At 38.6% G+C, this 27,810-nt stretch overlaps 1 protein-coding gene across 2 annotated transcripts; it reads right to left on the reverse strand.

The window, feature by feature from the left end:
- Positions 1–1,859: 1,859 nt before the first annotated feature.
- LOC113110808 (serine/threonine-protein kinase WNK2-like) lies at positions 1,860–26,809 on the reverse strand. 2 transcript variants are annotated; one of them, XM_026274994.1, is made up of 32 exons: positions 26,207–26,809; positions 25,922–25,961; positions 24,642–25,320; positions 21,672–21,844; positions 21,240–21,460; positions 20,935–21,092; positions 18,985–19,073; positions 18,335–18,554; positions 17,407–17,689; positions 16,608–17,065; positions 15,317–16,417; positions 14,593–14,727; positions 14,445–14,483; positions 13,822–13,989; positions 13,182–13,616; positions 12,659–12,907; positions 12,526–12,566; positions 12,162–12,324; positions 11,966–12,082; positions 11,586–11,756; positions 11,444–11,495; positions 11,117–11,317; positions 7,253–8,109; positions 6,978–7,035; positions 6,818–6,885; positions 6,029–6,600; positions 5,673–5,923; positions 5,337–5,549; positions 4,741–4,839; positions 4,246–4,290; positions 3,589–3,839; positions 1,860–3,303 (listed from the first exon to the last, which is right to left on the reverse strand). In XM_026274994.1, the coding sequence occupies exons 3-32, from the start codon at positions 25,248–25,250 to the stop codon at positions 3,004–3,006; spliced, it is 7,797 nt and encodes a 2,598-aa protein (XP_026130779.1). In that variant the 5' UTR covers positions 25,251–25,320; positions 25,922–25,961; positions 26,207–26,809; the 3' UTR covers positions 1,860–3,003. The 2 variants fall into 2 exon arrangements, with proteins under 2 accessions (XP_026130779.1, XP_026130780.1); XM_026274995.1 differs by lacking the exons at positions 15,317–16,417; positions 25,922–25,961 and having other exon boundaries at positions 26,207–26,805.
- Between the last annotated feature and the right edge of the window lie 1,001 nt (positions 26,810–27,810).

The following is a 27,810-nucleotide window of genomic DNA, read 5'->3' on the forward strand; positions in this document are numbered from 1 at the left end:
TACTCTGCCTGGTGAGACACTTGTGATGAAACTTAGTGCCAAAACTTGAATGTGAACAAATCTAAGCGCTGTAAACGTACATAAAATTTACTGTATTTATTAAATAAAATGTGGTGATTTGCATTCTAAAGAAACTCTAAATATGAGTTATTACAGCATTTGCGCAACCACAAGAAATGGCCAGTTACTGCAAATCCTGATTGTTTCATTTCATCTTTCAAAATAGTATTATGGAAAAGTTCTGCATTAAGTTTTCTCATGATTTGAATCATTACATTAACATCCTATTACCTATTTATTTGTTTGTACAAGGTAGACATTTCAAAAAATGTGTAACAAAATGATTTTTAATTTTTTTTGAAGATTGTTACATAGTGTAGTTAACTTTTTCTGAAGACAAACTTCAAGTAAAATGGCTCAGATTTTAAATGGGCTGCCTCATATTAGTCTAGCCATACAGAAAGTAAAAAAGCTTAGTAATTTCTTAATGCAAACACTGTCATTAGTGGTCAATTATTGGCCAATAGCCAATATAATTACTATTATTATTTTTTTTTTAAAGTAATATTTAAGAAATTTGAAATCATTTGACAATGGATTAAAAAATAAATGTTTAAAATAAACATAGTTATACTTTAGATGACAAAGTAGTTTTCACAAATAAATATTTAATAAAAATATAATTAAAAAGTAAGGACACTCAGTATTCTGGGAAGTTTGTGTGCATTGGGAATCATATTTTTTTTTAAAATAAAGCAAGGGTGAGACTAATTTTACATACAGCACACAGAGAAAATGACATGAATATGACAGTGGGCTAATTCATAAAGTGCAGTATAATTTGAAATCACAAGTTTAAAGCGTTAAATTAACACAGACCGACTGTCACACAGAGAACACGTGATCATGCTGGATATACACACTTCACAAGATCTCACAGCTGATTCGACTGAGTTTGCAAAGTTTGTGAAATTAAATGTTCATTATTCATTTAAAGACTTTTTTAAATTATATAAATGCATATTTGCTTAATTCTGACGGCAAACGAGAAAGTATTACAATGTTTGCCTTTCTATTACTAATAATATAAAAGCAATTGTTATAATACTTTCTGTATACATTAATTCCTTTTTTTTAACTGTTCTATCTGATTATTAGATAGACTTATATCTGTATTAGATAGAACTGTTAACAAAGACAGTAAACAAGAGGGAGAGCGCGTGAGCACTGTGTGCTCAGGTGTTGCTGATCTCAGCACAATCAAAATAAAAGTCCCACCTCGAACACATCATATATATATATATATATAAAAAAGTCAAATTTCAACCGATATATCGGCTTTGGCGATATATATCGATCAACCACTAAATGTTATAGTGCAGTCTTATTTACTTACTGCAGTTTCACCAGAAAAATAAATAAATAAAAAATCATTATGTTTTATTTTTATGTCAATATCAGTGAAATGCAAAAATAATAGATAATAAATTGAAATAATATTTGCTGTATCATAAGAGTTTTAAAGACTCATACATTACAGAAGCGTTTACAATGACAAATAATAATGAATTGATTACGCCTCTGCTTAGCGCAAGGTTAGATCTAATGTCACTTATGTGCACTGCAAAATATTTTGTCTACTTCATCCTGTTAAATTCCAAATTTTTGCTTTTATTTTGTTATAATAACATATACCTCTGCCAGAACTATAAATTAGAGAACATCTACAGATGTTTGTGTACTAGTAATTACTATATTTTGAAACTCAAATTTAAATCTTAATAGTTAGTTTAGGGGTGACATGGCAAAGCATCAGTCTGTGTCAACACTTTGAAATCACTGTCTCTCGACCAGGAAACTCCAGTATTAGGATATTTTATTAAAAAACAGTAGCAGTGTGACCTAAATAATGACAATGTGCTATGTGATTGCTGTAACTGCAAATATGGCCATAACAGTAGAGAGCATTCAGCTCATTAATTGTACAATTAGTTTTTTAGATTCAGAAAAACAACTTTACAGTTCTTATAGTTTTGAAAACAAATCTTGCTTCCCTTTTTGCTCTAGGCCAATGTGATTTTTTTTTTACTGTATCAGATAATGTAGAGAACAAAAAGAATCCACATACCTTCAAAACAAAATGACAGTCATAACTAATTTATACCACAAACAGGTAGTGTTGAAATGCATTTTATAGATGTCCATAAAGGACATCATAAACCGAAGGTGAGGAAAACATGATAATGCTTCGTAACACAAAATTAGTCACCATTACCCTTGGTACACTGGCCGGTAATGTACATAGCACAGTCCTCAGTGTCAGTTCAAGGCACTCTAGCAGGCTTGTTCTCCTGAAATGTAAAGTTCTCTCTTTTCTCAGTGCAGGTCTTGGTTGTTACTTTTCTAGCATGCGATAATGTGTTTTTGTCTAGTGCGTAGCGAAATTAGCGATCGCTGCAGGACGCGGTGAAAATTTCACAGTGATGTCATGATCATGTGATACTATTCAACCCAAAACATTGATCGACCTAAACATTAGTCTTTCATTGACTTGTCCGGTTTATGCACATATGCAGACAGAGCATATATTTACAGAAGTATGAACATTGTCTATACATATCTACACAAATTTAAGGGCATCTTACTGTACCTTATAGCATTTATATGTGTACAGCTCAAGGTGTGAAGGAAGTTGATTCTGCACAAACACTAGCAAGCTAAACAGATTTTGATTAAAAATATACATTCTGTACATATGCCTATGCTACATAGGGTTTATGAATATATACAATAATAATGACTGTAAACTACAGATCATATGCCTAAGTTGTTGGCCTGAATATATACTGTACATGTTCATGTGGGATTACTACATTGTAAGCAACTACATGCTAAAACTGCAACAGATAGAATTGCGCAATGCTAGGCCTAACTAGCACTCTAAAGAAACTCTTAAGTATTTTTGGCAACAGAGTAAGAAGTGTAAGTACAGCGATTGTGAAGCTACATGGTCATATTTCTAGAACTAGGAACCTCGCTGGGGAAAGAAGGTGCTTTCCAAGAGGGAGGGTGCACAGCAGTGAAAGCAAAGACTTCTTGGTTATAAGTGGCAGTCATTGCTGGCCAGTGGTCCATGTTTAAGTGTTGGGCGGTCAGCATCCTTCTGTAAGGGTTACCAGGCTCCATAAGATTGCACTGGAGTACTTGTGAAGTGTCAGTTGGCATCACAGAGGCATGGAAATTAATCTGCGGCCATGAAAGAGACAGCTGAGAAGCATTCAATCTTTCTATTGAAATTGGAGCCTAAAAAAAGACATTAGCATTAGAGAATGCCTATTTTGTTTCACACTAAATTTTTAACATGAGTATCAAGGAGGCATAAAATCATCATAAAGATTTAAAGAAATAGTGAAATGTCAGTGATTATTTAATGTACTCATCTTGATGTTGTTCAAAATCTGCATGATTCCATTATATAGCATTTTTTAAGTATTTTGGAATATTATGAATAAAGGATTTTTAAATGTAAAGTTTTAGGTGAACATACCCTTTAAATATTTGCTATGGAAGAATTTTGAATAACGTCACCTCTATAGCGCTCCAGATCCTGGATCGGGTCAGGGGCTGTGGTCTTACACTGAGGGAGCGTGAGCGTGAAGGAGTCCTCACCCCTTCTGCCCAGTTATCCACCAGGCTATGAAGCTGCTGTGTGAAAGCATCTGTCTTGTTGTTGCTGTTGTTTGTCTGTGCTTGGGCGAGACCAATTGGCTGGTGAGGAGGGGGAGTGGATCTAGGAGGCATTGGGGACTGATTAGAGGCAGCTGATGGTGTTCCAGATCCTATTAAAAAAGTAAATTTGAGATGTTGAAATGCCACAAAACTAAATACAATTCACAGTTTCTGTGACCATATTAAATGACTTATTAAATTATAACAGGACTGTTAATACTGCTCTAAAATTAAATGCAATATGTAAACAGGATCAAAAGACAAGTATCCAGATGCAAATGTTTGGGAGATGCATTGCAAGTGTGTGTTCAACTGTATAGTAACAAATATAGAGAACTGTATAGAGAACTTGAGGTAAGTTATAAACTGTGAGCTAACATATTTTGAATTTGAACTATTCAAGAAATTGAACTTGTGTTGTTAGAAGCATTAGGAGCAACAGTGTCAAGGTTTAAGTTTATGCAAATTGAATATTTAAAGTCTAAAGTTTGGAAATGAAGAAAAGACAATAGTTACTGCTGCCACGTTCTTTACCCAGACACAGGCGTTTAAGTGTTGACCCTACAAAAAGAAAAGTTAAAATTAGTTTTCTGTAGAAAATCACTGCACAAAGAGTCACACAAAGAGGTGGAACATGTCATTTAACTTTTTAAAGTTACAATGGCCAAAAAAAAAAAAAAAACTTCATTAGAATTAAGTGATTACAAGTTAACATTTTAAAATACTGAAATTAATTGAGGATCAACTAGTGGAAGTATCCAGAAGCATAACAACACTGCCATAAAAAACAGACAACTGAATAAAAAAAAAAAAAAAAAACATTTTGTAGGCATAAACAGAATAGATAGAATCAAAAACATTGGAAGGAAACACATAATGATTAAAGATGAAGCATGAATACTGATTAGCGAAAAGATAAGTAATTGATTAAATAGAAGAAGAGTGGGAGAAAGATAGCAGGCGCTCCCAACATATGACATGGAGAATGGTGGAAAGGAGGGAGATACAAACAGATGGACAGAGAAACAGGCCCACTGAGGAATCTAGCGCGTGGTTTACTACTGGATTTATAGGTGACCTGCGCAGACGCCTGGGGAGAAGGAGGCCAGCCTGTGGACAGAAGTACAGAGGTGAGAGAAAGAGTGAGATCACTAACTCAAGCAGCCAGAACAAAAGGGTACACACAAAAAAATTACATAAATTTAAATGCATTCATAAAAATAAATCTGGCTGTAATTCAGCCTTTTAATGTGAAAGCCTCCATGTAAAAGTCCCATTGATTTTATTAATTATTTGGGAATTATATATAAGACTTACAGAATTTTAAATTTATATATATATATATATATATATATATATATATATATATATATATATATATATATATATATATATATATAAAAAAACCTTACATGTGCATGCATAAAAGGTTTTAATTTGAATGCTAATTTCATCCAATATGTTTATTTCTATGCAGGTGGGTGATCAATTGGTATTGACTGGATAATCTTCTCAAATCAACCATTTAAAATCTGCTATGAAGCCCAGTTATTTATTTTAAGAATTCTCTCTTAAAGTGAATGCTAAGAAATCAGAATAAAAGTCACCTTGGCCAGGCTGGCTGTGTGGCCCAGGTCCTTCTCCCTGAAGACCAGAGTAGATGTTGTCGGAGGAGAGAGATCCTTTGAGAGAGCAGGGCTGTTGGGTCTGAACTGGAACAGACACAGAACAAGGTAGAGTCCTGGTCCCAGAATAAGCCTTGCCATCAGACAAGTTAGAAGCCCTGGCAGGAGACCCATTCAAGCTTGGGGCAGTCTCTGCTGAAAGAGAAAAACTACATGTCGAGATGTTCTTGGGTAGATTCCAAATGCTAAGATCCTTTAAGTTGCCTTATATATATATATATATATATATGAATGTGATATTTTAACTTTATAACTAACCTGATTTTGTTAAATCAGTAGGTTTGCTGCTGTCACTAGTTTTCGAGGCAACATTTCTCAGCTGTTGTACTAGAGGACTGAGCAATTTGCCAGCTTTTAGTTTGTGTCTGCTGGTCCGGCGCTTGCGTCCAGCAGGGGGCACTGTGGGCGAGATGTAAAGACCTGGAGGAGGAGGCTTCCCTAATCTGATGTAGAGAAGCTTAATCTCTTCTCGGTGGTGGGCCTCCAATTCAGTTACCTCCTTCATATGCCTGTATTAAGGTAAAGCGAGCAATTTTATATATATTGCTTTGATTACTTTTCATTGATTTTATATTCCTCTGCATCAAAAACACACATAGACATGATAAACTCACTTCTCTCTTAGTCTTTGAAGCTCCTTCTTTATATCAGAGTCCTCCATCTCTGAATCATTGTCACTGCTGACATAGGCTCCCTTTCTGCTTGGAGAATCAGAGCTTTGCACACTACTACTGCGGCCAGAGCGCCTCAGAAAAGCCACTGCCCTTTTCATGAGGTCACTTCCTCTCCTTTCAGACCTACGATGACGGGATGGCGTTGTGGGGGCCATTTTGGCGGGGCTGCTCTCAGCCCCAGAGTCAGAAGACATGAAACGGGTGTGAACGGTGACATCCGCTGAGACTGAGGTCTGTGCCCTTGGAAGCGAGCCTCGTTTGGTCAGAGGAGGGGGGGCATCCAGATAAAAGTCAGGTGGGGCAGAATATCTGCTGCTGTGCTTCCTGCGTGTGATCTCATCTTCTGTGCTCACCACTGAGAACCTGCCGACTGTAGTAGCTGACACAGTCGACTCTTCATACATTGCACATTCTCCCAAAAATCCCCCAGGGTATGCTGGAGATGCTGTGCTGCTCAGGCTACGCTGCTTCCGACCTTGACCTGACAGTATGTCAGTGGAGCTAGGCACCATCTAATCCAGAGAATTGAAGTCAAAACAAAAATACAAAATACTGATATTATAAGAATTATTTTACATATTTCATTAAAAACGGACAACCATTACTTCATCATAAAAATTACATTTGGTACTAACACGGAGAGGGCTCCCAGATTATTAAACTGGGAATTAACAATTAATTACGCTGTATTTCCCTGCAGAAATTAAAAGCATGCTGTAAATGATGTACCTTATACCGACTTCTAGATCCAGAGCAAGAGGTAGAGTGTGGCATCACATGTCTCCTTAACACAGCAACTGTAGAGAAAGATGGCTTTAATTTTCTTAGTGTTTGTAAATGACAAATGTTTCTTGAAGAGCATCTGTCATGAGAAAAAATAAGAACATACCTCCAACCCCAGAGTCGCTGACAGCGCTTAAACTGTCCACACGCTCTGGAATCTGCGGCTAAAAGACAAAAACCAAATGTATTTAGGTGGAGATCCAAGCACGATCCGGTCTAAAATCGAAATATCTTTAACTTGGAAATGGTTTTTAAGACCAGAATGTTGAAAACAAGGGTAATGGGTGGGTTTATACAAAAATATAAGTCCTCCAATCTTAATAAACAGATATTATCTATTTAAAACAAATGTGACAAAATGACTATAAAGTATAAACTTACCAACTGCTCTCCTGCTCTGAATCGTCCCTCTCCAATAAGACTAGGTGTGCTGGTTCCTGACCCTCCCACTGCACTCTCTGGTCCTTGTGGAGACTGGACATACTCTGTGCCAGAACCAGGTGTTTCAGCAGCACTTCCCGAAGGGTACATGGGAGCATACTCTTGATACAGTAAATTCCTCAGTTTCTCATCTAGAGTCTTAATAGTGCTGTCTACAAACCCTCCTCTGGTACGTGCCTCTCCATCTGATTCACTAGGGACAAAGTGGTGCTGTGAAGAAGCAGGGCTTTGAGGTAAAGAAGGTGCCTTATTTCCACTCACAGTTGACAAAGGCTGCTGCAGCACTACAGGCTGCTGTGTGCGTTCCACTCGACTCGATGTAATGGTGTGAAGTTGCTCACGAGCAGACGTACTCTCTTGTGATGGTGGCGGCATCACAGAGGATGACCTCTCAGCCCCACTGCTCACTTCAAGGGACAGCGGCATGACCAAGGGACAGCATGGAGCGTCCTCCACCCTGGAGACAGCACATGCAGTTTCAGCCATCTGCTGAGCAGTGTGCATGGGGGGAACTGAGCCTAATTGGGCACTCTGGGTCTCGTCCACATAAAGAGAGCTTTGAGGATCCATGCATGGCTGGGAGGATGGTTGCACACTGACCTGGGCGGAGCCTAAATGTGGCCCCTCCTCTGAATGGGAAGCAGGCTGCACTGGCAGTACAGCAGCTTGTGAGGCAGGGGGAGCTTGGGAAAGAGCAGCCAAAGACAGAGGATCAGTGGTGGTCATAGAAAGGGGGCTCCAAACCCCATAAGCATCACTCCCTCCAGATTGAGGTGGTGTGGCACAGGCTTCTGAATCTGTGGAATGAAAGAGAGCAAACAAACAAAACAAAATCTTAGGAACCATCACATTGAACTCAACCTTACTTGACATTAGGAAGGCCTTTCCTTTCGGTACATGCTGCACAACTTCTGTTCAATCTCTTATTCTGTCCAGGCTGGACAATTGCAGTGCTCTCTTGGGAGGTCTTAAAGCCAGTTCTATCTATCTCTACAACTAATCCAGAATGTGGCTGCAATTAGTATTTAATGATCTGAAAAAGAGCATGTCACACCTCTGTTTGCAATGGCTACCACTAGCCTCTAGCATAAAATTTAAGACATTGATGTTTGTTTACAAAACAACCACTGGCTCTGCACCCTTTACCTAAATTCACTACTTCAGACTTATATGCCCTCCTGAAGCTTGTGTTCTACACGTAACAGACAATTTTAGTATCATCCCAAAGAGGCACAAAATCACTTTCACAAACTTTTACCTTAACTGTTACCTACTGGTGGAATGACCTGCACAACTCTGAGCAGTTGAGTCCTTAAGGGGTCTACAAGAAATGGCTAAAATCACATCTCTTCCTTCTACACTCCAACCTCTAAGACAATAGAACTCTCTTTCTATTTCTAATTTATTCACTTGTTTTCTTTTTATTTATTAAAAATCAACTTGACCCTGAAACACTTGCACTTTCTGTTCTATTTCTATTCTAACTACCGGTTTTCTTTTTATAAGAAAGTACCTTCTAACACTTGCGTTCTCTATTGGTTTTTCTGTTCTATCTACAGTATTGTTCAAAATAATAGCAGTACAATGTGACTAACCAGAATAATCAAGGTTTTTCGTATATTTTTTTTATTGCTACGTGGCAAACAAGTTACCAGTAGGTTCAGTAGATTCTCAGAAAACAAATGAGACCCAGCATTCATGATATGCACGCTCTTAAGGCTGTGCAATTGGGCAATTAGTTGAATTAGTTGAAAGGGGTGTGTTCAAAAAAATTGCAGTGTGGCATTCAATCACTGAGGTCATCAATTTTGTGAAGAAACAGGTGTGAATCAGGTGGTCCCTATTTAAGGATGAAGCCAACACTTGTTGAACATGCATTTTAAAGCTGAGGAAAATGGGTCGTTCAAGACATTGTTCAGAAGAACAGCGTACTTTGATTAAAAAGTTGATTAGAGAGGGGAAAACCTATAAAGAGGTGCAAAAAATGATAGGCTGTTCAGCTAAAATGATCTCCAATGCCTTAAAATGGAGAGCAAAACCAGAGAGACGTGGAAGAAAACGGAAGACAACCATCAAAATGGATAGAAGAATAACCAGAATGGCAAAGGCTCAGCCAATGATCACCTCCAGGATGATCAAAGACAGTCTGGAGTTACCTGTAAGTACTGTGACAGTTAGAAGACGTCTGTGTGAAGCTAATCTATTTTCAAGAATCCCCCGCAAAGTCCCTCTGTTAAAAAAAAGGCATGTGCAGAAGAGGTTACAATTTGCCAAAGAACACATCAACTGGCCTAAAGAGAAATGGAGGAACATTTTGTGGACTGATGAGAGTAAAATTGTTCTTTTTGGGTCCAAGGGCCACAGGCAGTTTGTGAGACGACCCCCAAACTCTGAATTCAAGCCACAGTACACAGTGAAGACAGTGAAGCATGGAGGTGCAAGCATCATGATATGGGCATGTTTCTCCTACTATGGTGTTGGGCCTATTTATCGCATACCAGGGATCATGGATCAGTTTGCATATGTTAAAATACTTGAAGAGGTCATGTTGCCTTATGCTGAAGAGGACATGCCCTTGAAATGGTTGTTTCAACAAGACAATGACCCAAAACACACTAGTAAACGGGCAAAGTCTTGGTTCCAAACCAACAAAATTAATGTTATGGAGTGGCCAGCCCAATCTCCAGACCTTAATCCAATTGAGAACTTGTGGGGTGATATCAAAAATGCTGTTTCTGAAGCAAAACCAAGAAATGTGAATGAATTGTGGAATGTTGTTAAAGAATCATGGAGTGGAATAACAGCTGAGAGGTGCCACAAGTTGGTTGAGTCCATGCCACACAGATGTCAAGCAGTTTTAAAAAACTGTGGTCATACAACTAAATATTAGTTTAGTGATTCACAGGATTGCTAAATCCCAGAAAAAAAATTTTTTTGTACAAAATAGTTTTGAGTTTGTACAGTCAAAGGTAGACACTGCTATTTTTTTGAACACACCCCTTTCAACTAATTGCCCAATTGCACAGCCTTAAGAGCGTGCATATCATGAATGCTGGGTCTTGTTTGTTTTCTGACAATCTACTGAACCTACTGGTAACTTGTTTGCCACGTAGCAATAAAAAATATACTAAAAACCTTGATTATTCTGGTTAGTCACATTGTACTGCTATTATTTTGAACAATACTGTACTTGATTTCTAACATTAGTGTTCTCTATTCTTTTGACTTATTTTCTTTTTAATAAAAAAACGAACCCTCTAACACTAGCACTCTGTTTTTTTCTATGCCATCTAATTGTTTCTCTTCATTTATTATAAAATAAACCCTTACTAATTGTACTGTTAGATGAACTGAGACTTGTCACAGTGCTTACATATTATTCCTCTTTTGTTGGTTTTGATTGTTTCTATTGTCCTCGTTTGTAAGTGGCTTTGGATAAAAGCATTTACTAAAAGACTAAATGTAACAAAACATATTCTAAGAAAGACTATGAGACATCCAATTTATTATTTTGAGTAGGGGACATTAAATTAAATTAAATTAAATTTATGCATTTAGCAGATGCTTTTATCCAAAGCCACTTACAGTGAATTCAGGCTATCAATTTTTACATATCATGTGTTCCCGGGGAATCGAACCCCCAACCGTGCGCTTGCTTGCTTGCTAGCGCAGTGCTCTACCAGTTGAGCTACAGGGACATGCCTATACAATTGTGATACAATCCCTGACAAGCAGTTTATTCTTTGTTCCAATATTTCTGTATCTTTATTATGCACACTAAGTAATATAGTAACCCGACATTACCCATTGATGCAGAGGCAGATCCTGTGCTGGGTTCTGGTGGCTGGGCTGATGCACTCTCACTAGGCTGAGCTGTCCCATCAGTTACTGTTGTTGTGGATGGAGATTGTGTAGATGGACCTCCATCTGAGGATGCATCCTGACTAGCAACAGGAGCCTCTTCCACAGGACAGATGATGAACCACCTCTTACCTGTGTGCAGAACTGACAAAGTACAAGAACCCATGCTAACTGTTTGAAGACTGATGCATCCATTCTTCAGCAAGCATTTGGGGAGCATGAATTTAACATTTGCCAAATACAGGTGGAGGACAAAAACAAAAAGATTACCATTTTGCTGATAAACAGGCTGGGGGGCCCCAGGTTGCTGTCCTTTTATTTCCTAGATATTAACAGGAGGCTTTTAGTATCATTCAGATGAGTCATTACACATAACAAATTTGAGGTGTCAGATTCTGACTTCCTGTATTACCTCTCCCCCTTGTTCCCTAGGAATGTTTCCTTGCAAGTGATTTGTCCCAAGTTCTAATGTCTTCTCTCCGTCCATGTCCTCGCTTAGAATGTCCTCTGCCTTGTCAACAATGTCTTTAAGTTGATCTATAAAAATTTCCTTTTCAATTGGTAGAATGAAACCATTTTCCACCTGATACACAAATGAGAGAAACAAAATCTACAAAGCTGCAAAGAAAAGAAACTGTTTGTAAAAGGGTAATAGAATTAAATCGCTTTATGTTTCAGCCAAATCACTAAACTGATGGCAGACTATACACATTTACATTTTAATTTCAAATCTTAAGCAGAACAATATTGTTTTGTAATGGTCTGGAAGTCAGCACATAACCTTAATCTCACCATATAAGTGGCTATTTCTTCAGGTGCGTCTCCATCTAGATCAAATTTGAACGTAACCATTTTATGATTGTGTGTCTCCAGCTGGCATTCCACCATCTTGTCATCTGTTTTACTAACCTGGAAGTACAATATCACGTTAGGAGGTAACTGCAAAAAAAAAACAAAACAAAAAAAACAGTTACATTTAGCTCCTTACATTTAGCATGCTTAGCTTTGGCTTGTTAATTTTTTCCTGGCGTGAGCGCGTACGAGTAGATCTGCGGTGGTGCTTTCTAGGTTTGCTATCACCCTTTCCTCCACCAGTCGGTCCCTCATAGCTGTCACTCATTTCTTTACCAGAACCTGCATCTTGGTTTAGGCTAAACAAACAAGACAAGATAACCTGAAGAAAAAAACTTGCTAGGAGATTTGAGATGATTATATTGTTTTAATGCATTGGATTGTATCTGACACTATAAGTAGGTCAAATACACCCATCGTAAATAAAGAATCACATGATGTTTCATTCAATGAGATATGCAATTTCCATAATTTTTCAGGGAATAATAACATCTACCTACCTGTCACATACATAACTATGGAATGGAATAGCTACAGGTGCCTATAGGGAAAACATAATTATTTTAGTGATCCATGCTGTACTTTATTTTAAGAATACATATTATAATTATATAAAAGAGGCCTTATGCCTACTGTTGCCTCAGTGCTGGGCTGAAATGGGCTGGGCTCTGGTGCAGGAGCAATTTGCTTGCCAGTACTCTCAGGAACAGCACATCCTGTCTGTATGCCAGCAGACTGCAGAGGAGGCTCCATGGTCTCAGATGGAGCTTGGGCAGTGGTAAAATTTGGCTCCGACTGCCTATCCTGTGGAGGGAACTGGATCTGCGACACAATGGTGTGAGCTGGGGCCAGGGTCTGCATTTCCTCATGGCGAGGGAACTCCTATTGAAGAAAAATGTTATTGTGTTTCACTGTGTGACAGAAGCCTTGACCTCAATTGTAATGCTCACGGAATAATAATAATTATCTTGTATCACTGTTTGTTAAGACAAGGCACTACTTTACCAATCCTGATTGATGTACTGCCATTTTGCTGTCCCTCTCAAAGTAATTACTGTTCTTTTACACTTGTGTGATCATAGAAATTATTATGATACACATTCGCCATATTAAAAACAATCCTTGCATTAAGCAAGAGAGAAACCACATCATTTACCTCCGTAAAAGGTTCAGGAATAGATGGGTCTCGCTGGAAGAGGGAGGCTGGATTAGGGATGGGAAGGGAGGACTGTGTTGGTTGGGGTTGAGATTGGAAAAGGGCACCTTCTGGTGATGGAACTGGGGAGTACATCTGCTGCAGATGTTCCTCTGGAGGAAGCATGGGTGGGGACAGGGCCATAGCCAGGAGAGGTATAGGGTTAGGAACATTCAGAGGGGTGGACACAGGTGTTCCTGCTCCTAGCGTGCAGGGAATATTCTGCATTGGTAGTATGGGATGTGGAGCAGTGATAGGGCTTGCTGAGTAGTAGGGGGAAGATACAGGAGGAGTATGTGTGGGGTAGGGAAAAGAGTAAGAGACTGAGGAGAAAGGTATTGACTCTATCCCTGCAGATGTGCCCCCTTCTGGCAAAAGAGGAAATGTCGAAGGAAACTAAAGAATAAAGAGTAAGATAAAACTGTAAACAGCCAGAGGTAAACTAGAAAGCTACATTTTTGAATGAAGAATTAAGAAAATCCCTCAACTTCTGCCATCTAACGTTGAACAAATTTCAAACTTGCCTAAAGAGGGTACTTGCTCTGGTATCTGAGAAAAGCAGTTGCACACATAGTTTTAGTTACAGGTTTCAAGAACTGACCTGTGTGGCGATTTGTAGAGGCTGGAGAAGGGGTGTCTGAACATTTAGCTGTGGTTGTGAAGGAAGGCTAGTGGTGCTGAGCATTGAAGATGTTGACTGTAATAGATGCTGTGGAATGGACTGAGGATCTGAAGATGGCTGCACTAGGGGCTGAAATGTTGATAAAGTCTGGGAAAGACAGAGAGAAAAAATGATTTTACAATTAAAACTCATTTCAAGAATACTTAATCCACAGCTCCCATGGATTATGCTGCCTATCACATCTTTATCAAATTCAGTGATGAAATGTAACGTATTCCTTGTTTAGAGGACTTTCAATAAACTGATAAGATTTATGGCAGTGGTTCCCATTTCTGGTCCTGGAGAACCCCCAACACTGCACATTTTAGATGTCTCCCTATTCAAACACACCTGATTCAACTCATCAGCTCATTGGTGAAGACTCCAAAATCTCAAATGTGTGTGTCAGATAAGAGAGACACCATGTATTGCAGTAGTGTTAGGAGTTCTCCAGGACCAGGATTGGGAACCACTGATTTATGGCGTTATTGAAACTGAAATCCAAAAATGTCCAGAACATTTAAAAAAAAGACTGTGATGTTGTTTATACAGATTGAGTCTACCTGAGGTGGGAAAGCTTCAGGATGGAAATAGAGATGAAACTGAGAGAAATACAAGGAAGAACAAAGACTAAATTAAATTATCACTATCCTAAGACATAGGAATGCATCCGACCTCATTTAAGGGAGGTCAAACCTATAGCAGTCTTACCTCCTGTGCTAGTGGTACAGTTGTCTGGTTTTGCTGTGCCAAGAGGGCAGAGGCAGGAATGCTATGTGGACGAGCATGCGGTACAGGAGTAACTGGAGCAGAGATGGTCTTGGATGGAACCAATTGTGCAGAAGGCTGAGAAACACATGCACAAATGCATATCTTAATACAGGAACATTTGCAATTAAGCACGCAGCCAAAAGCAGTTCTTCAAGATATTAGTAGAATAGCAAGTCTAGCAGCACATGGTTTGATGTGACAGGTAAATTATTGGCTACTGACAGGGACAAAAGAAGAAAATGTTGGATATCAAACAGAGCAGTGATTTGCTCTACACAGGGGATGTTGCTCTAAAAGAGACTGCATACAGGGTGACAGCGATAATTTGCAGTGTTGGAACAGCAGTCATTTATTGTTCAGTCAGCTTGCTGTGCCATCTTCTAGCAGTCTGCTAAGAGACTGTGTCCTATAAAAAGACATACTAGTCTTCTGAAGACAGTCCGATTTCTTTTTTTCTTTTTTGAAAAATAGCAGCGATTAAAGGAAATACATTTAATTTAGTTCCAAAAACAAAGTACAATTTTACTCTTAAATGCTATATAGAAGATTGGAATTTAGGACCAATACCTAAATACATATAGGAAAAGCTTGGAAAGTATTAGTGAATGTTTGTTCTAGACTTCATTGCTGGGATCATAGCTACAATGTTTTATTTTTCACCTACCACAAGACCTGATCCAGCTTCACTGTCCTGCACAGAAAAAGACCCAGTTTCCTGATGTGACCGGGGTGCGTACAGAGAACCTACGCTTTTGACCTGAGGTATAAGGAACCTAACACTAGCATCACTGTAGCCATCTTTAGCCTGTGCCCTGTCAGTCAGCACTGGGGAACTGGTTCGCCGATTGATGATATGATTTAGACAGCGATGGAGGTGAGACAAATCTGAGCTGTCTCTCAAATTAGGAGAATGTGATCCAGTGATAGGGGACACTGGAGAGGACGACCTGAGTGGGGAGGGTAGATCGACTGGTGAAGATATGGACATGTGCCGGGAAGATGTGTGAACCGGTGAAGGTATAGATACACAGACAGGGGTAAACGCAGTGGTGTGACTTAATGATGACATGGTGTAAGGTAGAGCTGTCACAGGAATCTGTGAAGGAGAATGGCTTTTATGGACTGGAGAAGGTGGGGTGACTTGAACTGGTATTGAACTTAGTATGTTCTTAGTAACAGAAACTTGCTTTGGAGGCAGCGTAGATATATATGGAGACTGTGGGGTCATATAGATTGGTGTACTGGAGTCTGGATGAGTTATATCAGGTGGGAACGATGGTTTTAATGAGGAAAGAGGTGGCATGTTTTGGTGGATGGGGGAGGAAGAGGCATGACCGAGAGACCCTCGACCCCCTGACCTTACAGCCAGTAACACTGCCTTACAAGCCTGGCAGTAATGTGGCTGGACATCAGAGTTCCTCCTACTGAATAACATTGGCTGGGCCTGAGAATTAAATTTCACCTGCTCTGAACTATATTCAGCTCTGGTGTCTTCAGAAACATTATTTGGTGCCTGGCCGTCATTTGTGAATGATGAGGAACCTATGAAGGCACTTTTAGACAACAACTGATCCAGTTGATCCTTAGAGCTTGCTTCAGGTTTGTAACAGCTGTAAGTCTGATGATGCAGCTGTTCTAACAAATTTTGATGGTCAGTCCTCCTCCGTAATGTGTCAAGAAATGAGGTGCTGCTACACCTGGTCCCTGTGAAGTTATCAGAGAATAGCATAGGTCTTTGGGAGTCACCAGGAATACTGCCATGTCGCTGCTCATTCAGCCAAAGTTTGGGGGGGGGGAAATAAAACACATTTTTTAAATGTTGACAGTAATCATAACATAAAATAAAAACAATTATAAGGGAATAAAAATAATGGGAATGAAGATGGTGGTCTTGGAGTTTTCCAACAAAGTAAAGCTCGACTGCAATGATATGGTGAATTTAAATACAAACTTACAGGTGGTTGCTGGTAGGCGCTATGATGTAGGTGTACAGAAGATTGCTGAAAAGCCCCTTGTTGTAGCTGTTGAGTTGACTGCTGATATTGCTGGTGCAGCTGAACGGTGGGTTGTTGCTGGGGTGCTTGTGCAGCCTGGTTCATGGGAGCACTAGGCTGTTGTTGGGCTCTGTGGGGTTGCTGAGGACTAGGTTGTTGCTGGGTCCCATGGAGTAACTGACCAATGGTTTGTTGTGGGACACCATGGGGCATTTGTAGAGCAGGTTGTTGTTGAGTCCCCAGAGGCAGGTGTGCAGTAGATGGATGTTGAGCACATTCTGGAAACTGAGCCGGAAACTGTGCTGGAGGGCTTAAGACCCTTTGGGCAGTGGAAATGGACTCAAATAGGGATTGCTGAGCGGTGCGGTCTTGGTTACCTGAAGCGCCTGTTACCACTGTTGAGTCTGCACTGCTGTCTGCTGCATTGGTTGGGACAAACAACACAAAGTACATATTCAAGTTGTTCAAGCAAGGGAAACTGTTGCATACCTGCATTAAGTAAGTTATACAAAACATAATATAATCAAGTTAAATATAATCAAGTGAAATTAATCTCTTGGTTCTGTGGATATTACAAAATATTCCTGGTTCTGTGGATATCTTTATTAATCTAAGACCCATTCATATAATGATTTATAATGTACTTTAAAATAGAAAAACAATATTGTACTGGTCTTTTCATCTTTTGTATGGATATCTTTGAAGAATTAAGTACCACAGTGTCAACTATACATATATCTATAGATCTATAGTCTCTCACGTGTAGCTGTAGCAGCACTTATTTGGGGACTGCAAATCAGGCTGACTGCTTCAGTCTGTAGCTCCTCTGTTTCAGATTGAAGACTGGGTGGTCCACCAACTGGTGGCCCTGTGGAGGGCACCTGAAGGAGATTTTGTGCCTGAGTCTTGATTCTTCTCTCTTCTATCTTTCCATTACTGGCTGAGGCACTCCTCTGTCTTCTCCACTTTATTAGAGACACACGGTCACGGATAGACTTACCCACAATCTTAACATCAGTCTCTAAAAAGAAGCCAGAGTCCACCTGCCAGAATAGATAATTGAACAAGTCTTAAAGGAACACTACACTTTTTTTGAAAATAGGCTCATTTCCCAACTTCCCTAGAGTTAAACAGTTGAGTTTTGCCATTTTCTAATCTATTCAGCCAATCTCTAGGTCTGGTGGTAGCAGTTTTATCTTAGTTTAGCATAGATCATTTAATCTGACATCTAACTTTACCGTTAACATCTCACTCAAAAATGACCAAAGAGTTTCTATATTTTCCTAATTAAAACTTGTCTGCAAAGTTCCTTGAATAATACGCCGGAATCAGAGTATAGTTTGTAGCCATATCAGCCTAGAAAATCACAACATTTCATTTTCTGTCAGTCTTAGTACAAGATGTAACTACAGAAGAGTCGAGTTTTAAATAGGATAAATATAGAAACTCTTTGATAATTTTTGAGTGAGATGCAAGCAGTCTAATCAGATTCAATGATCTATGCTAAGCTAAGCTAAAAGTGCTACCACCAAACCCGGAGATCGACTGAATTGATTAGAAAATGGTAAAACTCAGCTGTTTAACTCTAGGAGATTTGGAAAATAAATAAGTATTCCCAAATATGAATATTCAATACATGTCTGTGTGTATCTTAAAATGTTGCATTTCTAAAAATCACACTTGTTTACCATTTCCTGGGCAACTGTTTCAGGGACTTCTGTGTCCAGGTCAAAGGTAAATTCGATAGCACCACTGTCTTTATACTTCCCTTTAAGTTTCTTCTGGTCTTCAACCCAAAGCCTTAAGGCAATGGAAGACTTATTGCCGTCATCCTCTTCTGCCAGCTCTACTCTAACTCCAGTGTCCTCCGCAAAGAATGCATGATTTAGTAAGTCCTTTATAGAGAACCTTTTAGAAGAGGAAGATGACATTTGGTTTGTAAAGACCTGTAAAAGTTGATTGTGCTATAGCAACCCATATGTAATGAATTCAAATGGACAAGACAAGATGAGCAGAAGATGTTTTAAAAAACAAGTCCGACATCTGAAGGACTATGAACAATGCTATTAAGTTGCTGTAGCAAATTGTAAGTTGTTAATAATGGTAAGTTATTTGACTGATTGATGATCCATGCATGCAGTATACAATCAGAATCAAAATACATGTCCTTAGCAAGGTTCAAATTACTGCAAAAGCAAGTTCCTGTAAAGCATATTAGATAAATAAAGCATTCCAAGAAAAGGTTGTCTGATCATATGACATGCTATATCTGACAGGAGCATAGGCTTTTTGACCTTTATGGTTATGTGACAGGAGACTATTCGGCTGATGGACTCACCTTTCCTCATAGTGATGGCAGATACACTCTCCAATGATTTCTTTTATTTCAGGCACGGTCACCTTACTGAAACTGGCTGGCTTCACACCCTGTGTGCAGTGAATTAAAAAGGAGTTCAACACACACACACACATTTTCATTGAATCCCCTTGAGAAAGGACATTTTACAGCAAAAAAAAAATAATAGTAATAATAAATAAAATTCCTTTGTATCTGACTGTAAATACAAAACATGACATAGATCTGGGGTGGCAAACTCCGGTCCTGGAGAGCCACAGTCCTGCAGAGTTCTGCTCCAACCCTATTAAACCCTGCCTGTAGTTTACTATCCCTTCACGCCTTGAAAAGCTTGTTCAGGTGTGTTTGATTAGGGTTGAAGCTTGGTATGCAATAACAATAAAAAAAATTCAGAACCGATCCGATACCGAAAAATTCTGCCGATACTGATCCAATCCGATACAGAGCAGTTTTTTTTTTTCAATGTAGAATTGCTATACTTCTCTGTGTTGACTTGATTGTCACTCTTTTGTGTGTTAAACACAATCTACTACGTATAGACAACTTCATTTGAATTTAAAATAACAAATGAAAAAATATATAATCACAATCTATGACAAAAATACTATTATAAACTAGGTTATTGGATAGTTCAGCAACAAAAGATACTCTAGAAAAATCAATGGTGCACAAAAATGTTATAAAATAGTGAATAATTGTATTTACAAATAAAAATGAATATGTCTAAAAATTTGTAAAATGTTTGCTCATTGCTCTTTGCATTGTAAATTACATTATTGTAAATCAAGTATATATATTTATATAGAAATCTAAAATATGTTTCTTTTAAATGTATAGAACAGTAATGAAGGCTGCAACGTGGTAGATAGGACAGAACAAGAAAGACAATTATTAATCTTTGTGCAGAAAAGTATTATAATACTAATGGTGCCAATACAAAGTGGCACCGATTACTTATGCACATCCTGTGTGCAGAATGATGAGCTTGAAACAACACAGAGACACAGTGTGCAGGCTGTGCAGCCCTCCGAGTCTGCATAGAACAGTTAGTACAACACACAAGCAGCTCTGCTCATGTTCATCTTAAATTCTCTCTTCACAGCAGTTCAGTCAGTTTACTGTTTGAGTAAATGAATAATTCTGGGATATTGGTTTATTTCAACTCAGAGGGAGTGTCAGCCATGTTAAAAAAGAAAATAACTTAAGTAACTTATGGATAAATGCTTAATGGAGACCCGTAACATTTCAAACGATTCAGTCCAATTTGGTGAACTGGTTCAACCGGTTCACTAAAAAGAACCGGTTAAATCAAACAATTAGTTCGCAAACTGTACATCACTAGTACAAAGGGAAGACATATTGATATGTAGTGTATTAAATATGTGCATTAGTTTAATGAGGCTTTTCTTTGAACAGTTTTAAACCTCAGTTACTGTGCGCTCTTGAAGAGAGTTTTATGGTTTTGACTGTTACCGAGCGCAACATGCAATTTGATTGCTGAATGGAGAATGACAGACAGCCGCAGCATAAAGAAGAGTTTAAGTGAACTGAAACACCTGAAATATAGTGCACAAAAACATTTTGGTGCTTTATAATGTTTTTGTGCTTTTCGTGGGGCTCAACTATAACACAAAATAGTATACGCACAATATCGGATTTGGATCGGTCTCGCCTGACCAATACTTGATCCACAGAATATGCCAGTATCAGAGCTACACTGATCCTGAGTATAGGATCAGTGCATCCCTAGTTGAAGCAAAACGCTGCAGGGCACAGAATTATTATCAACGTAAATCATGTGTAAAATGCATTCTTCCATTTAACAGAATGGGACAATTTCTGAATAAATGCATTATGCAACATGTTTTATGTAATATTCCATTCTTAAAAAAATTAATGACGGTTGGTGAGGAGTATTTGGCTCAAACTTACGCTAGTAACTTTGCGATAGATTTGTGCTGCATTTTGACACTCTGAGTATGGATACTCAGAGGTAGCCATTTCTAGCATACACATCCCAAATGCATACACATCTACTGATTCATCGTAATGCTCCTCATACATCTCAGGGGCCATAAACTCTGGAGTACCTAAAATAGAAAAAGAACCAAGAAGGTAAAGAAATCAATAACTACATGGATGTAAGCTACAGTCCACGCCATCGAAACAGGCTATATAAATGTTATATTCAATGTAGCCTAATCTGATAAATCTCATAACCCTCTCCGGACTATTACCGATTACACTTTTGGCAAAGGAAGTTCTTTTTAGAGTGGCCAGGCCAAGATCTCCAATCTTGACGGAGCCTGTAGGACCAGTGATGAAGATATTGTCACACTTCAGGTCCCGATGGATGATGGGAGGAGTCCTCGTATGGAGAAAGTGAAGACCTTTTAAGATCTGCCTGCACCAGCTTCGTAAAACTTTTGGTTTCATCACCTTGAATCGCTTGAGATATCTACATAATAATAGAAACAGAATTGGAGATCATTGTCTTCACAAATTCCCAAATTTTATATTGTGGACAAAATTGGGTTTTCTGCAAAGTTAAGCAAGTTGTAATAGAGCAGATAACATTTCTTGGTGTCCCACAGCTAGCAACTCAAACCAACTAAGAAGCTAACCCTGGTGTGATAGCATCAGTTGTTACTTTGTTTTATTTGACTCACGTTTTCAGTGTTCCAGAAGTCATCAGTTCAGTGACTAAAACAATGCACTTCTTCCCCTTAAGAGGAGATTCCCAAAAGTCATAGAAGCGAACAATGTTTGGATGCTGAAGACCTTTTAGCATTTCTGCTTCCTCTTTAAACCTCTGACGTTCCGCTTTGGACAGTTTACGATCCTGGGATGGCAAGGGGACAGCATTGGTTTTTGAGGTTTCCCAGGAGAAAAATGAGAGACAGAAAGACAGGTGGAAAGAGAGATGGCTTGATAAACAAACATATGGTAACAAGATATTTAAGAGGTGCAATGAACTGAATTTACCAAGCTGCAACGTTGTTGTAAAAACTCAATTTTCCTCCTTATAGGAAAAAGATAGCTCTATAAAATAACTCTAGACCAGTGGAAGACATGCATTCTAAAGAGATCTTTGAGTCAGTCTTTATTGATTTAAAGCACACATGCTGTAATATCTTTCTAAGGATAGACAATATATCTGTTTTATTGTATTCTTTATTTTTTGTGTGGGGGTGGGGGTGAGGACAATATCTCTGAACATGATATGACTAAGAAAGTCAAGAAGATCAAAGGCAGATAAGAAAAACTAAATTACAGTTATGAAAGCATATTGATGCAACATGAAAGGCAAAATGTGTATACCCCTCAAAGAGAGGGATGTTTGATTAACATATTGAATCCCTTTGACTGAAGCCGGTTTGCAGTAGGGCTAAACCTACTGGTAATAGCAGTTGTGCTAGGCTTGAAAATGCTACAGTTAAAGTGTCACTGGTGGTTCACTCTCTTGTGTAGCTATGGTCAAGAATCTGACCAAATCAATAACTTTGCATCTGCCCTCTTCCTGCTGCTTAATTTACTAAACGCTGACAGGGAGTATCTGTAACATCTCTGTCCCTCACAATCAGGTGATGTGCAACACCATAAAACCTCTGAGACTCACCCCCACACTGCACCATCTAATACCTCTCATAAACTCAGAGACACACACACACACACACAGTTATCGGCTATATTTCATTCGACCTCCCCCATTCTCAATTTACTCCACAGTCTATAGGCACAGACCAAACATGCTACCAGATTCCTAGGTGGTTTATATAAGAGTGAATTGCAAAGTTAAATATGTTAATACGCTGAAAAAGAATCCCAAACCTACACTGCATTTCTGATACATTTTAAACACAAATGAATTAAACACTGTGGCATTGATTATTTTTAGGGGTGCGTTAAATAAGAAGCTCTCAGGGAAATGGGCTTTTCATTTTTACATATGGCCGGGTCGTGGCTCTGATATTTTTTCCTGAGATAATGAAGAATCACAGACAGCTGAAGACAACAGCTTTTTTATTTGTCCATTATGCTGCTGATGCATCCTCGTCAGACAAATGAGGGATAAGTCAGTTTGGGCGTTCAGCTGTACATAAAATGGTCCATTAGAAATATCTCTTATATTGTCTCGAGAATGCTACTCCTTGATGTGAGGGAAGTCATGTTCCTGAGTACACAGCCATCTTCACCTCATATGACCTGTTCCCCTGTATCTTCCTTTCTCTCTCTTCTCCCTCCAAGCAGATTTAGGGGACTCAGCGATTTTTGCCTTGCTATGACCGCTATGCTCAGCTGTCACAATATATGCTAATTCCCTCCATGTGATTTTTAAGATTCACAAAGCAGGATAAATCCTACGGAGAAAAAAAAAAAACAACAGCATCCCCATACAATGGCTGCAATACAAACAGTAACACTCTCTCAAATATAGAATAGAATGAAAAAGGAAGTAAGTCACTCATTCAGAGAGACAAAGCAAAAATCTCACAAATATTAACTGAGAGCATCCTTTTTTATAACACTGCTCAGACACAGAAACAAAAACCAGACCATCCTCATGTTTAACATCAGAATTCCAGAGATAACTGCCTAGTCATCCTTCCATAGACAGTGAACGTAGAAATAATCCTGTCTTCCCTAAATGAAAATAAGCTTCTTCTTAGTAGTCTGCAAGGTATTTTTCATTCAACTTTTCTGCTGATTGTATACAGTAAACATGTTATATGAAAATAATAAAGGGTAAATGTTATTGTATATGACCCTAAGTCATGTTTTACCTGATCACAAAGCACAAAGTGATCGGGTAAATCATGACTGTTTTATTTTAAAAAGAGGAGAATATAACAGAATATAACTACTTTAAAGCATTGTACTATTGCATCATTTCAGCAGGTAAGTGCACATGACCTCTATGCAGAGGGGACTGATTCTCCAGGGATGTGCACTGCTTCTCTAGTTTGTTTGTGTCCACACCCTACTCTAAATGTCTACTTCAACGATTTTTGAGTGAGTTCTGAAATATAATAGCCAACTATTTTTACCACAAACTACGAACAGATGCATCACTTTTAACATAATCGTCTCTTTCAATATTCCAGAAAGTAATGACAAAATTTTAACACTTGCTATTCTCTGTTGAACTCAGCTGAACCTCAAATTATTCTAAACTACAACACGGAAACAAAGGAAATCTGATCTAGATGTGGTCATGGTGATTCAATCTCTCCATTTTACAATCAATAGTGCTGATAAAAGGAAATAGGCCATATCAGATGAGCCGGCAAACTTGTAAAAGGAGCAGGCTTTTTGAATGGCAACAGGATCAATCAGAAAAATACAGACTTTTTAGTTAATAACAAACTACACAGAAGCTTAATCTTTACTTCCAGTTCACAGTTTTAACTTCTAGATAATTGATATCCTGCAAATCAAGTCATTGTGCTCGACAAATAAACTAGATCTGTTGGCACTTTTTTTGCCATATCAAGGATAATGATATTAAATATCATGTCAACAAATTTGGAAATACAAATAACAGACAAAGCCTTTATGGGAAAAAGGAAAAGACGTGATAGAATGCCAATAGGAGTAACTGCAAGATTTGAAACTCTTTGTAAGTGCATTTTCCTTACCTGAAGTTCACACCAGGCCACCTCCACCCACGTTTCAGTGTCCAGGCCTTTATAAACCGTTTTGAAGGACCCTCTGCCAAGCTCAATATCAAACTTAAGAAAGCGTCCACCTGGAGAGGTGGATACGGCCTTCATTTCGGCCTCTTCCTCATTCTCATCACTCCCAGCTTTCCCCGCACTCGTGGATGCTTCAGATGGTTCAGCATCCTTTTTTTCCTCAGCGTCACTAGTCTCTGCCTCTTTGGTGAAGTTCTCTTTTACACCTTCCCCCTGTCCCACCTGACACTCGACGTTAAAGCTCCTCTGGACAGCAATATGCCTACTTTTAACAGGACTGCTGGTGGTGTCACTTTCTGAAATCTCCAAATCTTGGTCCTCTGACTCAGAGAACCACAAACTTCGGCGTATAAATCTTTGTCGGACCAGACCTTTGTAATCTAGAGGGTATGCGGTTGGATCGCTGGCCCCTCTGTGTGCTGTAGATGTGGGGTCTGCGTGAGTGGGATGTTCATTGCCATTTTCATAAATTACAGTCTTTTTTGAGGGGACAGAAGGAACTGTAAAGCCCACAGGCTGCTGCTCAGAGTTGGATCCAGTCCAGTTTTCCATGACCAGTGAATCGCTGGACACTCATTTGTGACATTCATCCGTTTGCATGGTCCTCCTTGAATGAATGCACCTGCAATATGGCAAGCACTTTTAACATTTATTCCTGAAACTAACTCATCTTTTTTGTGTCCCTAGCTGTTTCTATTTCACTACTAAGTATTCATTAGAAACTAGTACTTATCCCAAAAGTAATTTATTTTAAGTGCTTGTTCCTTACATACTAGTATTTATAACTTAACTAGATACAAGAAGACTATCCAAATAATACAAATCCATATTTACTAGTGTATATTTATTAGAAACAAGTACATACTGTATTTACATGGGGAATTTTTTTTTCATCTTAAATAATGACCATTAGGAATGTATACTTTATAGGATGTAGTATATAATTTAGTAAAAAATTCTAAATTCTAAATTCTGAAATGTTAGTAACAACTGGAATACTGGAAATTTGTCACCAAGAACAACAGTTATGGGATAATGACTGTCAGCAAATAAGTAAGTTCTACAAAGTAGGTACATATTAACAATATTACTCACTACTGGAATTAATACATAAAACAATGTAAATACTGGATTACTTAATACTAAATAAAAAAAGTGCTAGATACATAGAAAAGACATTAGTTTTGTATTAAATTAATAAATGTGAAAACGGTTTGCCATACCTGCAATAGTCTGACGCATTTGACATCATTTGATGACTGACTTGTCGTTTACATACATAAAGGATAATGGGTAATATTAATTATGATAAAATATTTTTACAATTATTGAAAAAAGCAAAACAGAAAATATATATAGTAACTACTGACTAACAACTAACTACTACATTACATTCCTTTTCAAGTAATTGGTAAGCTCCCTTACATCAAAAATTCATGCCACAAATTGCTTTAAAAGCTGTAAAATAATTACTTTCAATATGAAACTAATATCAGAATTTAACTCACCAATAGCTGACAGAGGTTGTCACGTTGTTTAATCCGTCATAAAACTATAAAGTGCACAGCTGTCCCTTGAAATATCATTTTAATGAATGGTCTTTCGGACGTCTACTTTGACCAAGCAACCACTAGCAGCTTCAAACCCGAGTACCCTTGCTTTTTATAAATGTCAGCGTCTGTAAGGGACATGCAATCCAGAGCCCGCTGATGAGATTATTTGCTCACTGCGGCAATGCTCTCCTCATCTCGGATAATACGGCACCGACACCTCCCTAAAGATTCCTCCCTCGTTATGTTATAGCGTTTGTAGTTAGCTTCGGTTCCACTGCTGATGCGCTGATGCGGACATCCCGCTGCTCATAGCAACACTGTGTGTCCAATAAAAGCGTCTGTTTTTAGGCGGTACCCTTATCCTCTTCTACACAGGTCGTCATGGACCCCACGGGCCGTTGGGCCCGCCCAAACCAATGTGACGTGACCAGAGCTTGCACGGGGCACGTCACTGTCCTGCAGAGACATAACTAATCGTCTTATTGAACTAATATTATAGTATAACTAAGTTTTGAGTAGTTTACAGCAACTTCGCATACTGTATCACTTTACTATTCTCGCGTCAAAATTTGAAAACCACGCCCAACGCTCACCATTGCCTTTTATTGCGGGAAGCTTCCTCCTTGTCATATCTGACTTATGACAAAAACAGAGCCATGCCTAAAAGCTGCTATGTGACAAGGTGTACAGTAAACAAACTAAAAAACCCAGAACTACGTTTTTATGAACTGTCGACCCCAAATGAGCGTCTAGGACACAAAAGTAGAACGCAACGTGTCCTATTACTCTTGAGAACTTAAAGAAACTCTTACGACAACTTATAAAAACGTAGGGTTGTGGGGTTGTTTTTAGCTTGTTTACTGTACACCTTGTCACATAGCAGCTTTTAGGCATTGCTCTGGTTTTTATTGTAAGTCAGAAATGGGAAGGAGGCAGCTTCCCGCAACAGAAAAGTCAATGGAAAGCGTTGGATTGCACCCCCTCCCAGCTCCCACCCAATGTGGGCGTGGCCTAAAGGCGCGCTGTCTGTATATCCCTATGCCCGCCACGTGACTTGGTTAAGACTGCTGAATATTTCATGTGAATTAATGTTGTATGACGGTGCTTTTTATTCTCGCATCCCTTCTCTCCTCCTCTTGCTATTTTCCTATAAGAAAATGTTCCACCTACTGAAGAGAGCTGTGTTCACTTCATTCCCTCTGCAATAACACTTTCAGTAGGCTATTATTCTAATAGGGGAGATTAGGGTGAGTTTTAACATCATGGTTTAACCAGAAGTAAGTTAAGTGAAATAAACGTGTTCACCACCTTCCAGAGGTGATTATTAAAACTGTACAGTGGAATGACAGAATTGGTGAAAAAAAAAACTGTATTTGACATTAAAGGCAAATCTGGGCATATTATATCAAAGTGAGTCACATAAATAAATACTGAAAAGTGTGTTAGAACTATTCAAGTCTACCACAGACAAAATTTAGTGCTCATTTCATTTATGTATGGACACATTTTTACACAGTAAAGGGCTTATCTTTATCGTTTAGAGATTCTAAAAAACATTT

The sequence above is a fragment of the Carassius auratus genome, chromosome 11, assembly GCF_003368295.1.
Source record: "Carassius auratus strain Wakin chromosome 11, ASM336829v1, whole genome shotgun sequence".
In the NCBI taxonomy this organism is placed as follows: domain Eukaryota; kingdom Metazoa; phylum Chordata; class Actinopteri; order Cypriniformes; family Cyprinidae; genus Carassius; species Carassius auratus.